We start from the raw sequence: 16,374 nt of genomic DNA on the forward strand, positions 1-16,374 counted from the left end.
TTGGGGCTTGGATTATGTTGTTGAACATTTGGAGGCCATTCAGTGAGCAAATTTCATTTCCCTGAAGTATTTCTAATGTGTGTTTATACCCAGTAGCCTGTAATGAACAGTAAAAGGTCCTCTCATCACTTGAGAGCCAGCGTGGTGTAATGGTTAAGAGCGATGGTTTGGAGCGGTGGAGTCTGATCTGGAGATCCGGGTTTGATTCCCCACTCCTCCACATGAGCGGCGGAGGCTAGTCTGGTGAACTGGATTTGTTTCCCCACTCCTGCACGTGAAGCCAGCTGGGGGACCTTGAGCCAGTCACAGCTTTCTCAGCCCCACCTACCTCACAGGGTGTCTGTTGTGGGAAAGGAAAGGGGACTGTAAGCCAGTTTGATTCTGCCTTAAGTGGTGGAGAAAGTCGGCATATAAAAACCAACTCTTCTTCTTGATCTGGTCCACTGAAACTTACAATGCAATGTATTAATTCTATGGCCTATGGGACCCTGTGTGAGTTTTGCTCCAAATGCTTTGCATTGTGGTGAGGTAACAAAAAAATCTCTGATGCAACCTCCTGCTTAGCACGTATGCCTTGCCATGTGGAGCACCCTTTGTATGATTGTGCTTTAAAAACGAGCACCAGGCTACTCGGTCCATTGTGACCATCAGACCTCTGCCTCTGGATGTGTGCTAGTTATAAAAATTCTGTTCAACACAGTCCTGGAGCCTCACGAGTCTACTCCGAAATGGGAATCCTGCTCCTCGCCTCAGAGCAATGATGCGAGGTGTTCTCTTACTGTACCCAGGGGTGTGATACAGGCGTCAGAGATAGCACTCATATGCTGACTGTATCCTCAGAGCATTGAACAATCTAAACTTTGTTCAGATAAATTATGCCGAAGTAGTAGATGGGAAAGGAATTTATCTATCCTTCCTTTCTCTTTTCCTTCCGCCGCTTCTCAAACTCCAGCGGGGTGTAGTGGTTAGGAGCGGTGGACTCTAATCTGGAGAACTGGGTTTGATTCCCCCCACTCCTCCACATGAAGCCTGCTGGGTGACCTTGGGCTAGTTGCAGTTCTCTCCAAACTCTCTCAGCCCCATCTACCTCACAAGGTGTCTGTTGTGGGGAGAGGAAGGGAAGGCGATTGTAAGCCGGTTTGATTCTCCTTTAAAAAGGTCAAGAAAATGGGGGTATTTCTTCTTCTTCCTCTTCCTCTTTCTCCTCCTCTTCCTCCTAAATGTTACCCTGGACACAGAGTGTGCTCCCTGAGCCCAATGTGTATACTCATAGGGTTGCCAGGCACATGCCTAGAACCACTTGGGAAATTTGGGGGGGGGGAGCAGGGCATGGAAGGGAAAGTCATATGGTAAAACCATAGAGATTAGCAATGTCCTAGAACATCAGTGACATCATGTCCAGGTTGTAGTTGGAAGTGACATCTCCCCCAATTTTCCTTCTGGTAGTCATTGGATCAGCAGCAGGGGATTGCCTACCATAGCACCTAAGTTGGAATCCCTAGTAATGTGTGGATTGGTCTATCTATTCCAACAACACACCCAACAGGAATCAAGGGGGGCTGCAGAGGAAGTGCCTTTCTCTGAAGCCCACCTAGGGGTGCCAACCTCCAGGTGGTGCCTGGAGATCTTCTGGAATTACACCTTATCTCTTCTTTGGAAGTGTGGACTCTGGCATTAGACCCTGTTGTGGACCTTACTTTCCCCAAACCCTGCCCTCCTCAGGCTCTACCACCAAATCTCCAGGAATTTCCCACTCTGTAGTCAGCAATCCTAAACCCACTTTAGATGGAGCTAATGCAGCAGACATAAGAGAAGGTGCAGCTGCTTGGGTGGGAGGGGCCATGGCTCAGTGGAAGATCATCTGCTTGGCATGCAGAAGGTCCCAAGTTCAATCCCCAGCATCTCCAGTTAAAGGGACTAGGCAAGTAGGTGACGTGAAAGACCTCTGCCTAAGATCCTGGAGAGCCACTGCTAGTCAGAGTAGACAATACTGACTTTGATGGACCAAGGGTCTGATTCAGTATAAGGCAGCTTCATGTGTTCATGTGGGTGGCAAACTGGTTCTCCCACTGTCTTTCTGTGCTCAGGTTTCCCAGCTTGTGAACCACCATGCCGCTGGCTGTAGCCCGGGGTTTCCAGGGCCTCCCTAGCTACTGGTGGGGGGTGGGGGGTAGGGTTCCAGATCCAGGCTGGAAAACTCCTGAAGATTTGAGGATGGAGCCTGGGGAGGACAGGGATCTCAGTGAGGTACAATTCCCTAGAGTCCACCCTCCAAAGCATCCATTGTTTTCCAAGGGAACTGATCTCTGTAGTCTAGAGATGAGCTGTAATCCCGGGGGATCCCAGGTCCTACCTGGAGGCTGCCATCCCTACTGTAGCCCCTTTCCCTTTTATCTCTGGTCGTAAAGATCTGCACAATTTATTCCCCGAGAAAAAAATCACTCTTTGCCAGCACAACTTCCAAAACGAGGGACGCGGTTGACGTCTCGTTCTCACCAACTCTGGCAATTAACTTTGCCGGGCCAGCTTTCGCGAGCCCGCTTGTGCGATACCCACTCAGCTAGTCATCTAATTAGCTAAATACAAACAAACCCTTCATTTGTATTTCTCGAGGTTCAGGAGAGCAAATCCTGCTGTTGATAGCTTGGAAAACAGCAACAAAAAAAGAACGAACGAACGGAAGAAAAAGCACAGAGAGTGCACCAAGCTGCCTCTCTGCTTCGCCATTCATTAATCATCAGGCCCGGGGAAGGCTTGCAGGAGGGGGCTGCGGCTGCGGCTTCTCCCCCTACGGCAGTGTGGGTATCCGGAGAGATGAAGCTGGGGATGGTCACATCTGCTATTGGTACCCTGCTAAGACCCAGCAAACAAGGTGTTTAATCATGTTCCTCTCTCTCTCGTGCAACCGTAGTTTTAGTGTTGATAACAGGGATAATAATTACACGCATGAAGGCAAGCATCTGTCAAGACGTGAGGATGGATCAGACATGCATAGCTCTACTCATCTGAAGGGTACCTTTAGGGTTGCCAACCTCCAGGTACTAGCTGGAGATCTCCTGCTATTACAACTGATCTCCAGCCGATAGAGATCAGTTCACCCGGAGAAAATGGCTGCTTGGTTAATTGGACTGTATGGCATTGGAGACCCTCCCCTCCCCAAACCCTGCCCTCCTCAGGCTCCACCCCAAAAACCTCCCACCAGTGGTAAAGAGGGACCTGGTGACCCTAGGTACCCTGCACAAGGATTTTTGTGGAACTTTACAGAATAACACCCCTCTCCCAGGGCCATCTCAATACCTGAGCAACCCATGTTTCACTATACAGTTCCCAGCAATTCCTGGAGTGCCCCAGAAGTGATGTCACAGTTCACCTGATGCTTCACACACCTCTGTGTGCTCTCCTCCAAACCCTACTTCTGACTAGGGTTGCCAACTGCCAGGTAATAGCAGGAGATCTCCTGCTAATTCAACTGATCTCCAGCCGATAGAGATCAGATCACCTGGAGACAAATGGCCGCTTTGGCAATTGAACTCTGTGGCATTGAAGTCCCTCCCCTCCCCAAACCCCGCCCTCCTCAGGCTCCACCCCAAAAATCTCCCACCAGTGGCAAAGAGGGGCCTAGCAACCCTACTTCTGACACAACCCAGAAGTGACCTCATTGCATGGGATGACACTCTAGCATTTGCTAAAAACTCAATGGTTTTGGTGAATGCTCAGGTATCACCCCTACATGGTGACATCACTTTTGGATCATGCCAGAAATAATGCTACTGTGTCACTGATGATTCTGCCCCCCATTTCCCCCCATCATCCCACTGTGCAGCCATGGAGGAAGAGGGCCGCTGGCAAGAAGTCTCCCACCAATCCAGGAGATCTGGAAGCCTTACTCCTTGGCCCAGGAAAGATCTGGTTAGAACATAAGAACATAAAAAAGGCCATGCTGGATCAGACCAAGGCCCATCAAGTCCAGCAGTCTGTTCACACAGTGGCCAGCCAGGTGCCTCTAGGAAGCCCACAAACAAGACAATTGCAGGATCACCATCCTGCCTGTGTTCCAAAGCACCTCATATAATAGGCATGCTCCTCTGATCCTGCAGAGAATAGGTATGCATCATGTCCAGTATCCATTTTTACTAGTAGCTGTGAATACCCCTCTCCACCATGAACGTGTCCATTCCCCTCTTAAAGCCTTCCAAGTTGGCAGCCATCACCACATCCTGAGGCAGGGAGTTCCACAATTTAACAATTTAACATTGTGTTGTGTGGTTCCTTTAGGCTGTGCCAGCTGCCCTGCTCCCAGGCTTTCTATCATTGCCATCCAGCTGTCTCCTCTCCCCCCACTTCTTCCTGCATTGGCCTTGTATCCACCTTTTCTCTGTCCCATCGGCTTCCTGGCTCTTGGACTACTCTAGAGAGGGCCTTTACTCCAGAGGGGACTCTGTTCCTGTGGAAGCTAGTACTGGCAGTTATACCCCCTCTCTCAGGAATTAGCCTTGGCATTTCTCTCGATAGCTGGATCACAGTTTCTCTTGGAGCTATTTCAGGGCTCCCCCTCTTTACATCCTAAGATGGGGTGTCATAGGATGTGACTGGAACGAATATTAAAACATGTTTGTTTAGGGTTGCCAGGTCCTTCTTCGCCACCAGCGGGAGGTTTTGGGGGCGGAGCCTGAGGGAGGGGTTTGGGGAGGGGAGGGACTTCAATGCCATAGAGTGCAATCACCAAAGCGGCCATTTAGATATTTCTTTCCCAGACTTTCCTTTGCTGGTGAAGGCTGGTGATTCAGCAATTTGCACATCTTCCTGTAAACCTAAAATCTTCCTTGTATTTTGTGCTTTGCAGGTTACCCGCGCTATTTGGTTGTGGGGGACCATTTGTCTGGGGAGCATCACCTGAAGATACTGAGAGCTGATCTCCAAGATGATGCTGTGTATGAGTGCCAGGCCATTCAAGCGGCCATCCGTTCCAGACCAGCCAGACTGACTGTTCTCGGTAAGGCCTCGATGCTCACTGGAAGATTGTGGGGTTTCTTTTCTTCCTTGAGTTTGAAATGAGTGAAATGTCTCGCTTGGTGAGTCAATTCCGACGAAGAAATGTGATTGGGTTAACTCATGTAAATGTCTTCTGATGTCTTGAAATGTGATGTTCAAGTCAGGACTGGCTTGGAAAATGACAGCCTGGGGTCAAGTGCTGCGGCTGAAAATGGCAGCCCTGAGTCAAGTCTTTGCTGTTTCTTTGCAGTAGGCAGACTTTCATGTGTCAATTCCTTGCCAAAAGCAATGACATGGAATGCAGAAATGCACAGTCTGGTGATGTCACAGGAAGTGTTGTTCAGGTCAGGACTGGTATTGAAAGTGGCAGCTTGGAATCAAGTGCTGCTGCTGAAAATGGCAGCCAGGAGTCAAGTCTTTGCTCTTTCTTTGCAGTAGGCAGACTTTCATGTGTCAATTCCTTGCCAAAACATGCAATGGCATGAAATGCAGAAATGCACAGTTTGGTGATGTCACTGGAAGTGTTGTTCAGGTCAGGACTGGCACTGAAAATAGCAGCCTAGGGTCAAGGGCTACTGCTGAAAGTGGCAAACCTGAGTCAAGTCTTTTCTCTTTCTTTACAAACTTTGTGTGTAATTTTCTTGCCACCATGTGCAATGGCATGGAGTGCAGAAATACACAGTCTGATGATGTCACATCAGGGGAGAACGAATCTAAATATTAGGGGGGGAAGAAGGAGAACTTTAACATTTGGCTGCAGTTCCCAGCTCCAGTCCTATAGCTAGAATAATGTCTAGTTCTACCCTGTGTATAGAGGTGCATTTGTAAGAAACTGAAGTGCTAAGAATAAGTTGCATATACAAATAGGAGTTCCACAAACACATAGCTCGGTTGATTTACAGAAACAACCAATAGCTAAATATCTTGTTACTCCACTAAAGTCGGTGGAACAAATCACTGATTTTCATATTATTAACATCTCGAAGTTGTTGCTGCTGGCCTTTGTCTTTAGGATTAAACACCTGTCATTGCAATAGATTTCTGAAGACTGCTGGTGATCATAACAACACTACTTTCTCTCTCAGATCCTCACCCCTCTCCCACACTAGGCAGAAGCGTACAGGGAAACCTTCATTAAGAAATATTTGTTTGTGTGTCGGGATTGATTTAGATTTATACCTAGGCACCTGATGATTCTGGGATGTGTAACAGCTTTTTCGAAAGCAAGATTTATGTGGAAACACAAAATCTCCTGCTGAAGCAACCCTCCCTGAAGCTACCCAAAGCCAAGTTGTTATTATGATTGAAAAGTGTTTATCAATGGAGACTGTGGGAAAGAGAGAATGGAAGCTGAAGTCAATTCATTATGAGTCACTCTCCGATATATCAACGGCGTGAAAGAAGGCTGGCAAAGATCACAGGCCAGAGCAATTCCCTCAGGATCTGCGTTCTCTCAGGATTTGTTCTCTCAAGATCTGCATTCTCAGGGCATATTTGATGACTTGAGCTGCCTTATTTATTGTACTTGGGGTGAGACTCTGAAAAAAATATTATTGGGCTGGCTAACGTGAGTAGGGGAGCAGAGTCTAAACACCAAGCCTTGTGACCTCCTGGGGCTAGGGTTGCCAGGTCCCCCTTCGCCTCCAGCGGGAGGGTTTTTTGGGGCGGAGCCTGAGGAGGGCAGGGGTTGGGGAGGGGAGGGACTTCAATGCCATAGAGTGCAATTGCCAAAGCAGCCATTTTCTCCAGGGGAACTGATCTCTATTGGCTGGAGATCAGTTGTAATAGCGGGAGATCTCCAGCTACTACCCGGAGGTTGCCAACCCTATATATAACCCAAGGGGAGAAATCATGGTGTTTCCCAGTTCTAGATATACTATAGGTGGCCTGTTTAGCACTTCTCTGGATTTGCCTGAAGCCCTGGGTTTGTGAGTACGGGTTCAATTGCAAATCGTTGTTTGGCTTCCAAGAGCCCCCTTTCCAGAATCAGCGGAAGCATGCGCTCGCTATGTGCTTGTTCATTACATGCTGGTTCAGCCTCGGGCAGGTCATGATTTGAACACTTCATTATTCTCAAGGTTCATTATTTGGTCACTTCATTATCCATGCTGTTTGGCATTTGTTCCCTCAGCAAGCCCATGCCGCGTTGCTATTCAGCACTAGATTTGAAATTGGGCAAGGGCTTGATTAGTTAACCTCGGGGAACGGGAAGGGGTCAGCGCACCAGCCCAACCCACCGAAAGGTATCGAGCAACATTCGGACTGCCAAAAGAAGGGGCAACTAAATCTCAGGAATGCTGAATATCACAGAGAGAAATTGTACATGCTGTAAAACCTCCACCAGGGCTCCGGCACTATGCACAATTACCTGGGAGTAATTGTGTATTTTATATCTGAGTAAATATGCACAGGATTGGCAAAGAACTGGTATACTGAATTCAGTGAGCTTTGTAAGACCTTCTCCAAATTCCTCTCTCCCATTCCTCCCCATTGCTGTAAGCTAATCTAAATATTATGGAAGGTATATATGATCCAATATCTGGGGAGAGGCTAAAATGAACTTGCCTAAAAATGCTCATCTGAGGATTGGTATGGTTATTATTCTCTAATAGTCGTTCTTCTGAGGTGCAATTACTCTCCAGCTATTTGCTACCGATTTGGTGTTTGTTTACAGGCATTTGACATCTAAAGGTTTTTTAACATCTGACAGTATCTGATGGAGGACTTATAATGACATTTTGTCCATTTTGTATTAACGGTGTTTAATCAGCAGCAGGCAGATGTCAAAATGTGATGCCAAGATTATATTTTGGAATCTGAAAGCTAACTTTTAAAGTCAGAGTTGGAAATCAGCAACTAAATTTTTAAGAAGACTGGCCATTTTGGGGAGGGGGGAGTGATTCCCCCCGCTTGAATGTTATGTATTTGAAAACCAATAATAGAGTGTACTCTCCAGTTCATTTAACCTGGATTAGTTATTCCTGGATGGCCCAGGCTACCCTGATCTCATCAAATCCTGGCTGCTAAGCAGGGTTAGCCCTAGTAAGTACTTGGATGGGAGACCACCAAGGAAGTCCAGGGTTGCTGTGCAGAGGCAGGCAATGGCAAGAAAGCCACCTCTGATCACCTTTTCCTTGAAAACCCTATGGGGTCACCATAAATCAGCTGCAGCTTGACTGCATTTACCACCAGTTGTTACTTTTCCTAATCTCCTTGCCACACTCATAAGTGGGTTGGATAAAGAGTGGATTTTCTTCTAGCCTTTAAGGGCATACTCATAGATTACATGGGGATTGAAATGAGGTGTTATGATAGCAAAAGCAGAACCATTTATGGAATTACTCTGGATTAATTAACTTCTGATTACACACATTCAAGTTAGTAGAGTCATTTTTTTCGAGACAGAATTGACCTACCTCTGGTTTCCCTAGTATTTCATCCAGTGACACTTTTTTGCCAATTCTACTGGTGTGTGGATCAGAGTTTGTAGTCTATAAAAGGGCTGTTTCACATATTTGAACAGCAATAAAACTGGGTTTGCCACTGGGTGTACACTCAGCAAGGAAGCTGCAGCCAATCTCATTCTCTTACACTTTTGTTAGCACGTGTTTTACACACTTGTTTGTCATGTTCATACATTACAAGTATACACTTAAAATTAAGTGTACACAACATTTTAATGTGAAGAGTCTCTGATTTTCTATCCACCACTGTTCGGTGTGGGGGGTGGGAGTTAAATGCAATCTGGCCATTAAGTATATATTTAGAAGAAGAAGAAGAAGTTCTTTTTATACCCTGCTTTTCTCTACTTTAAGGAGTCTCAAAGCAGCTTACAATCGTCTTCCTTTCTCCCCCTCCCACAACAGACACCTTGTGAGGTAGGTGGGGCTGAGAGAGTTCTGAGAGAACTGTGACTAGCCCAAGGCCACCCCGCAGGCTTCATGTGGAGGAGTGAGGAATCAAACACGGTTCTCCAGATTAGACTCTGCCTCTCATGTGGAGGAGTGGGGAATCAAATCCGGTTCTCCAGATTAGAGTCTGCCACTCTTAACCACTATGCCACACTGGCTCTTAATGACTATTCATTCTTTTTGATCTACTTAGTTGCAGTATTGTGTGTCAAAAGTTGTTTTTTCATGATTAGGGATACAGTTTAATCCCAATCACTTTATAACATTCAAAACCTAGATACATAACGGAATGCACATTTAAAAAGCAGAAGGGGGTATCTGTACAGGGAAATGGATAGAAATTGCTGGTAGTTCTGAAAGCACACTCCCTCCAGCCAGACGAGTGCTTTTGCTTAATTCAAACCTTGTTCTCATAGTCACAGCTTGCCTGATTTATGTGAGTAAAGCACAGTGTACCAGCAGCTTGAATAATGAGATGGATGCAGCTACCCAGAATTATAGTTCACACTGCTTGTGACCAGTTGGAGAAATGTAGCTACAATTTACCTGTCGCTTGGATGGACACCAAATATCGAACTCATATTTGCAGTCTGTAGCTTTCACATCCATTCTCTTGAGTTGTCACCAAATGTCAGTTGAAGTGAAAATTTTGAAGGAAATTTGGAGCTTGCTGCTCAGGGGAACATATCTCTGGAATGTTGGAGGAAGCCAACAGAGGTGCAGGAGGACTAGCGAATGCTGATGCAGGTCTTCAGTCAAGGTAGGCTCTGGGTATACTCGGCCTATCAACAGCTCAGGGGGACCTTTTAGATGTCCAGGGTCAGTAGACATCTAGTAGATTATCCAGGTTGTTTCAGACAAAACCCTTTGAGGAGCACGTGGTCACTCTGTACCGTTTGGGGTGTTTTATCTTGCCATTTGCAAGGAAACATCCGATGTTGCTTACTGGAGTTCCTTGTGGAACTGTGACTCCCACTGGCTAGAGAGGATCCTCCTAGTTTTCACATGATCCTTTATTCTCCAATGAAACAGTGGTGAGTAGGGTTGCCAGGTCCCTCTTTGCTACCGGTGAGAGGTTTTGGGGGGTGGAGCTTGAAAAGGACGGGGTTTGGGGAGGGACTTCAATGCCATAGAGTCCAATTGTCAAAATGGCCATTTTCTCCAGGCAAACTGATCTCTATCGGCTGGAGGTCAGTTGTAATAGCAGGAGATCTCCAGCTACTACCTGGAGGTTGGCAATCCTAGTGGTGAACCAGGAGCCTTTGATCTTGCTAGGCATTGTTTATTCTCTTTCAACTCCCTTCAACCTTTGAGTTGCCCCAAAATATGTAAACACTAGTTCTGAAAAGATTGTTAACTCCAGGAAAACTAGTTGTAGATAGAGACCTTTTTTCCCCTCTAGCATAAAATCTATGTTTGAAATCTGTATATCTATTGAGCATGACGAATGGATACAAGTGGCACATGAAGGAACTGATAGTATTCTGCATTCTACTGGAGTAATGTCAGTATTGCCCTGGGCACCGATAAAAGGCAGGATAGTGTGGATGTGATCTGGGAGGTCCACAGTGCAAATCTCATCTCTGTCATGGACTCACTAGGTGGCCTTAGGCAAACCATTCCACCTCAGTTTGCTGACTGGAATATGGGAATAATAAAACTGGACCATCTTACAGGGCTTTTACAACAGTTACTAGATAATGTACATGAACTGCTTTGAATAATGAAAACACTATATAACTGCAGTGTGTTTCAACTGATTGCTGTTAATGTTATTATGGGAAGTGGGATTTCTTTTCTAATTAAAATTTGCTATTTTTAGATATAGCCTTTGATTCCTCTTTTTCTCTTATCTTTTGAAAGGAGGATTCTCTTTATCTTCGTAGTTTTCTGTTATGCGTCTATGCACCCTTTTGTAATTGCATCCCTTGCTAGAGTTGACAGCCCAGCGCTGGTACACGGAGGGAGATTGTGAGGGTGGGACCTAGGGTTGCCAAGTGCCAGGTGGTGGCAGGCAAACCCTGCCAATCCATCTGGCTTCCCACCAACCAGCTGAGAGTCGGCAGGCAATGCGCGCACTCGAGTTTGCCTGCAGTGGTACGTCACTTCCGGTTTACAACAACTGGAAGTGCTGCATCGCTTGTGGAAAAGGCCTCTTCCGAAGCAGGGCTTCCAGTTGTAAAACCCACCACAAAGGGCCATTTACCACTCAAACTAGGAGTTTAAGTAAACCAGAAGTGTTGTAATTGCATCAGCATGGCCGAGTATGTGTGATCTCACCTCACCTCCACCTTAAAAACCTCCCGCCGAAGGACAGGAGGGACCTGGTAAGCCTAGTGGGACCTACCTGATCGATATCATGCCATTGCCACCACATCACTTTCCATTTGACCCAGAAGAGATGTCATCGTGTTTGCGTGTTACTCTAGGTTTCGCCCAAAACACAAGGACATCACATCCAGTTCACAATAGAGTGATGGGTGGACAGAATGTGTTCTGCAACCCAGTCTGAAAGAGAGAGTGGCAGGAAGAGGCTCTTGGGCAGGGCAAAGACTGGCAGGATCAGTTCTCTCAAGACAGATAGAAAATATTCTCAGAGCCTGATGTTATGTGTGTTTTACCAAAGTAAATCCCATTGACTTTGTTGGGAATTATTTGCATGTAAAGGTGCATTAGATAAGATTACATATGGAGTGGGTATAGCTTATCCAATACAGGGCATTTACTGTGGCTCAAAAGACTGAGGTCTCCATTCTGCTCATTGTTCTCAACATGACTGTTTAATTCTTCAAGTGGCTGGGAATGTTATGGGTCAGTTTCCACTTCTTAAGGCTTTGAAATAGTTGATTTTACAGAGACAAGAGCTCAAGACAGAAAAAATGGCTTTGTTCAAAAGACAGTGTTGGATTATTGTTGATGAGATGGTTCTTGTCCCAGTAGTTTCAGTAGGCAGGTTCAGGCCACAGTTACAAACGTCCTTTGGTTTCACCCATAAAGATAGTGCTGGTGCATTGAACGGAGCTTCTTCTTTTGTGGAACTTCCTCATTAAGAACCAGGCACATTATATTAGGAGATCATTTTAGGTGGAAATCCTCCCTAAAAGCCAAATTACATGAATATATTTGTATGAAGGCAAGTACCTTGCCAAGGGAACAGAAAAAAGCTGAAACTTAAAACTTCACCCCTGTCCTTGTGTTGGAAGTCAGTGCTGCAGGAATGTGCTTTTCCTAGGGTTGCCAGGTCCCTCTTCACCATCAGTGGGAAGTTTTTGGGATGGAGCCTCAGGAGGGCAGGGTTTGGGGAGGGGAAGGACTTCAATATCATAGAGTCCAATTGCCAAAGCAGCCACTTTCTCCAGGTGATCTGATCTGTAATTTCCAGATCAGGAGATCTCCAGCTACTACCTGAAGGTTGGCAACCCTAGCTTTTCCCCTTGTTAGAGTTGTCCTACACACATATGCATCTAATGTGCAGTTTGTTCCAAAGGAAATTCCTCAGGAGGTTAATTCTATTTGGGTCTTTAGATGAGCAAATATAGGCAGTGGGAGATGGTTATGGGATACTGGTGGGGTTTATTGGATTCCTGTCCATGTTGCATTTTTGATTACATTTTCTGCTGCTGCTATTACCTTTTCTTGTCTTCACTGATGTTGTTGTTGTCTTGCTTTTAATATTGGCAGAAGTCCGATGAATTTTTCATTGAGTTCTACGTGTCTAATTTGGGGCTCATGTGTCCCAAGCAGCAAACCCCACATACCATAGAAGGGTTGCTTTGGGAACTGGGCAGCTTTTCAAATGCAGCTTCCTTTCCATTTCTTCCTTTCAAAGAAGGTAAAAACCAACCATCCCAGTGGGCTTATTTAGAACTAAAGTAACTCTTTGGACCCCAAACATCATATTTCTTACCAGTACTGCACACCAAACTGGGAACTCCAGGAAAGAAGAAAGACAGGACATGAAATTAAAAATCCATTACGTGTTCCAGCTTGTATTAAGCAGTCCAAGAACTAGGCTTGCCAGGTCCCTCTTTGCCACTGGCAAGAAGTTTTTGGGGTGGATTCTGAGAAAGGTGGGTTTGGGGAGGGGACTTCAATGCCATAGAGTCCAATTGCCAAAGCAGCCATTTTCTCCAGGTGATCTGATCTCTATCGGCTGGATAGAGGATGGTGCCGAGTTGTTTTCTGTTGCCTCAGAAGGTCAGACCAGAAAGAGCGTGTTGAAATAAAATCAAAAGAGTTTTCGTCTAGACATTAGGAAGAATTTTTTTAACAGTTAGAGTGGTTCCTCAGTGGAACAGGCTTCCTCGGGAGGTGGTAAATGCTCCTTCCCTGGAGGTTTTTAAGCAGAGGCTAGATGGCCATCTGTCAGCAATGCTAATTCCATGACCTTAGGCAGATGATGAGAGGGAGGGCATCTTGGCTATCTTCTGGGCATGGAGTAGGGATCACTGGGGGTGTGATGGGGAGGTAGTTGTGAATTTCCTGCATTGTGCAGGGGGTTGGACTAGATGACCCTGGTGGTCCCTTCCAGCACTATGATTCTATGTAGATCAGTTATAATAGCAGGAGATCTCCAGCATAGGTAATTGTGTTTTTGCTAAGTACCTGGAGGTTGGCAACCCTTCCAAGAGTTGAAGACTTACAGTTCTGCTTCCATTCACAATTTCCAGGAATGGAATCCTTGTGAGTGTTAAGTGCCATCAAGTTGCTTCTGACTTATGGCGACCCTATGAATTAACAGGCTCCTTAGTGGATGGGAAATATTTCCTTGTTCAATGCCTTTTATCTCCTTGCTTTCTCTGCCGCTTTTTAAAGTGTACAAAACATATGTATGAATTCCCTCCTGCGGCTTGCCCAACAGATTCAGTCCGCCACCTCCCAGTTCCATCTTTCCCTTCAGGTGGCCTTCTCAATGAGCCAAGAGATGCATACCATTAATGAGATTTTTTTTAAAGCAAAAACCCACCACCTAAGAGCTGAAATATTTACCATCTGTTAACCGAAAAAAATAAAATAGCCTCTTTAGCCGTCATATGTAAGTTCTTCCGAGGTGTCCCCCCCCCCACACTTCCAGCCTTTGCTTTGGAGCTTAACTGCCGCATGTCTTGCACAGTTCCTGATGGCGTGCTCCGAGAGGCCATATTGCATGGGCTTGCCCAAAGAGGGGACCATTAACACAGTCACTGGAAGCCAATAAAACAACAAGCAGTTCCGGGGGTGGGGGGGAGCTTTGCAAGAGCCTTGACGCAGGAGTCGGCAAGAAGGAACTGTCTGTCTTCCAGCAGCTGGCGGTGATGCCCAGGACTGGGTGGCGTGTGGCGACTGTTAATGAGACCAGCAATCTCCTTCAGCATCAGCAACTTCTCTTTATTTACAGGGGTTCTTGGCCACGTTTATAGAAGGCAATGACACCGTTGTGGTTGTCCCTTGCAGGATACAGCCCAATAAAAGTATATCTGTAGCTGCTGTAAAACTAACCTGCCATACGAGCAACCGGCAGCCTCTGTGTCCACAAGCTAGGTACTATATACTACCGGGTGTAAAACAAAAGGATCCTGGTTCACTTCTCAGACTGTGATGTATCATGTCGGACTTGGATCTTTGGCTGTAGAGGTAGCTTCAACACCAGTAGGGGCGGGAATGAGAGAAAATGAGAGAAGAGGGAAACTCCTGGCGCTGTTAGGTCCTGGAGGATATTGTAGATACTGCAGGTGCCTTGGCCTTCTGAACTTGGGGAGATGATTAGGGTTGCCAACCTCCAGGTATTAGCAGGAAATCTCCTGCTATTACAACTGATCTCCAACCAATAGAGATCAGTTCACCTGGAGAAAATGGCCGCTTTGGCAATTGGACTCTATGGCACTGAAGTCCTTCCCCTCCCCAAACCCCGCCCTCCACCTCAAAAACCTCTTGCTGGTGGTGAAGATGGACCTGGAAACCCTACAGATGATTATTGGAGACAGGGGCATTTTTTATGGTAGTGCCATGGTGATAGAACCCCCTTCCTCCCTCCCTATTCAGATTCCCCTGGCATCTATGCTAATAACCAATAAACAATGCAATAGGAGTAGGACTACAGAAGTTTGAAAGCCAATGAAAAAAGAAAAAGGTCTCAGATATAGTATATTATGAACAATGGAGAAAATGGAATTACAAGACAATGTAGTAAGAGGAGGAAAAACATACAATAAACATAAATGCTTTCAAACTCTATCAAACAGCTATCAATTGGCATTCATTACCATTGGACCTGATCCAGCCAAGGTAAGCCTTCTTGGGTCCTATTACTTAAGTAAGCATCATTGAACCTATCCCAGAGAAATCAGGGACAACCTGGATCATAGCCTTTATTAAGGGCTTTCCATTAAAAGCAAAGTTAAAGCAAGGCAAGCATCACTTCGTTCTAGGGGTGGGCCCATGACTCAGAAGCAGAGCATCTTCTTTGCATGCACAAGGTTGCAGGTTCAGTCTTCACCAGTCACAGTTAAAAAGTTAGGTAGTAGGTGATGTGAATGATCCTGGAGAGTCACAGGCGGTCAGAATAGACAACAGTGAGTTTGAGAGACCGATGGTCTGACTCAGCATAAGGCAGTTTCACGTATTCAAACTATATCAACAAGGGAAGGAGTTAAGCAAAGGTGTCCTCTGCCCATGGCCGTCCCATGAGCTGCATTGCAAGATCCAACAATTGTGTGCCAAGAACGTCTGAGATGTTGCAAAGGACCCTGGGATGTACCTCTCAAACTGTATATTCTTTCATTGAATCGCTAAAGGTTTTTCTGCCCAAGGAGGGTTTCACAACCATCCCAGTTGATGTGAATTCTTCCTCTCCCCCTTTTCTTTTTTGTGTAAAGTTGGAAATACAAAAGAGTGTTTGTTTTCCCTTAAAATTGCCCGTTATCCCTTTTTTGTGGCTTGCTGCACCTCCTTTGCCAGCCTGTGTCAGAATTCCAAAGGTGCCCATAGGTGTTCAAAAAGGTTGTGAATCCCTGTTCTATTAAAAGCAGATGCTCTTCCACTGAGCCATGCTCCTCTTGCGACTATTTACCACTAAAAAAATATCTTGTCTTGTTTGGTTATTAAACGTTGAGCATATGGAAACCCCTACTGGCTAACTGGAGAGAGGTTAGATACCCGGCATTCTTAATTCAGGCCTGGAATATTTGGAGACCGGAGAGATTCAGGTACAAACAATGGATAAGTCCAAAACGTTGGGAAACTAGTTGCTTCTTGAAATGGCACTCTCCATGGACTTTCTCAGTTTTTACCTTCAGTTTTGTTCTCAAACAACATTGGAACGATATAGTTATTCTTTGTTTTAGCGGAGGAGAGGGGTTTCTCTTGCTAGACCCAACTTCAATATTGGAATCAAGGAAAGACTTGTGGGTAAAGCCTTTGTTTACGATGCTGAAGCAAATTCCAGCAACATCAATAAATTGCCTGAAGTTTTGGCTTTCTTGGACTCTCTTTA

The 16,374-nt window shown here is 45.8% G+C and overlaps 1 protein-coding gene across 1 annotated transcript in view; it reads left to right on the forward strand.

Annotated features, from left to right (window-relative positions):
* KIRREL3 (kirre like nephrin family adhesion molecule 3) overlaps positions 1 to 16,374 on the forward strand; it is a 370,228-nt gene that overhangs the window by 60,161 nt on the left and 293,693 nt on the right. Inside the window, exon 5 of the mRNA XM_056860874.1 lies at positions 4,844 to 4,993. Within this exon, the coding sequence (XP_056716852.1) occupies positions 4,844 to 4,993 (150 nt within the window). The remainder of the gene's footprint in view (positions 1 to 4,843; positions 4,994 to 16,374) is intronic.

The sequence above is a fragment of the Euleptes europaea genome, chromosome 14, assembly GCF_029931775.1.
Source record: "Euleptes europaea isolate rEulEur1 chromosome 14, rEulEur1.hap1, whole genome shotgun sequence".
NCBI lineage: Eukaryota > Metazoa > Chordata > Lepidosauria > Squamata > Sphaerodactylidae > Euleptes > Euleptes europaea.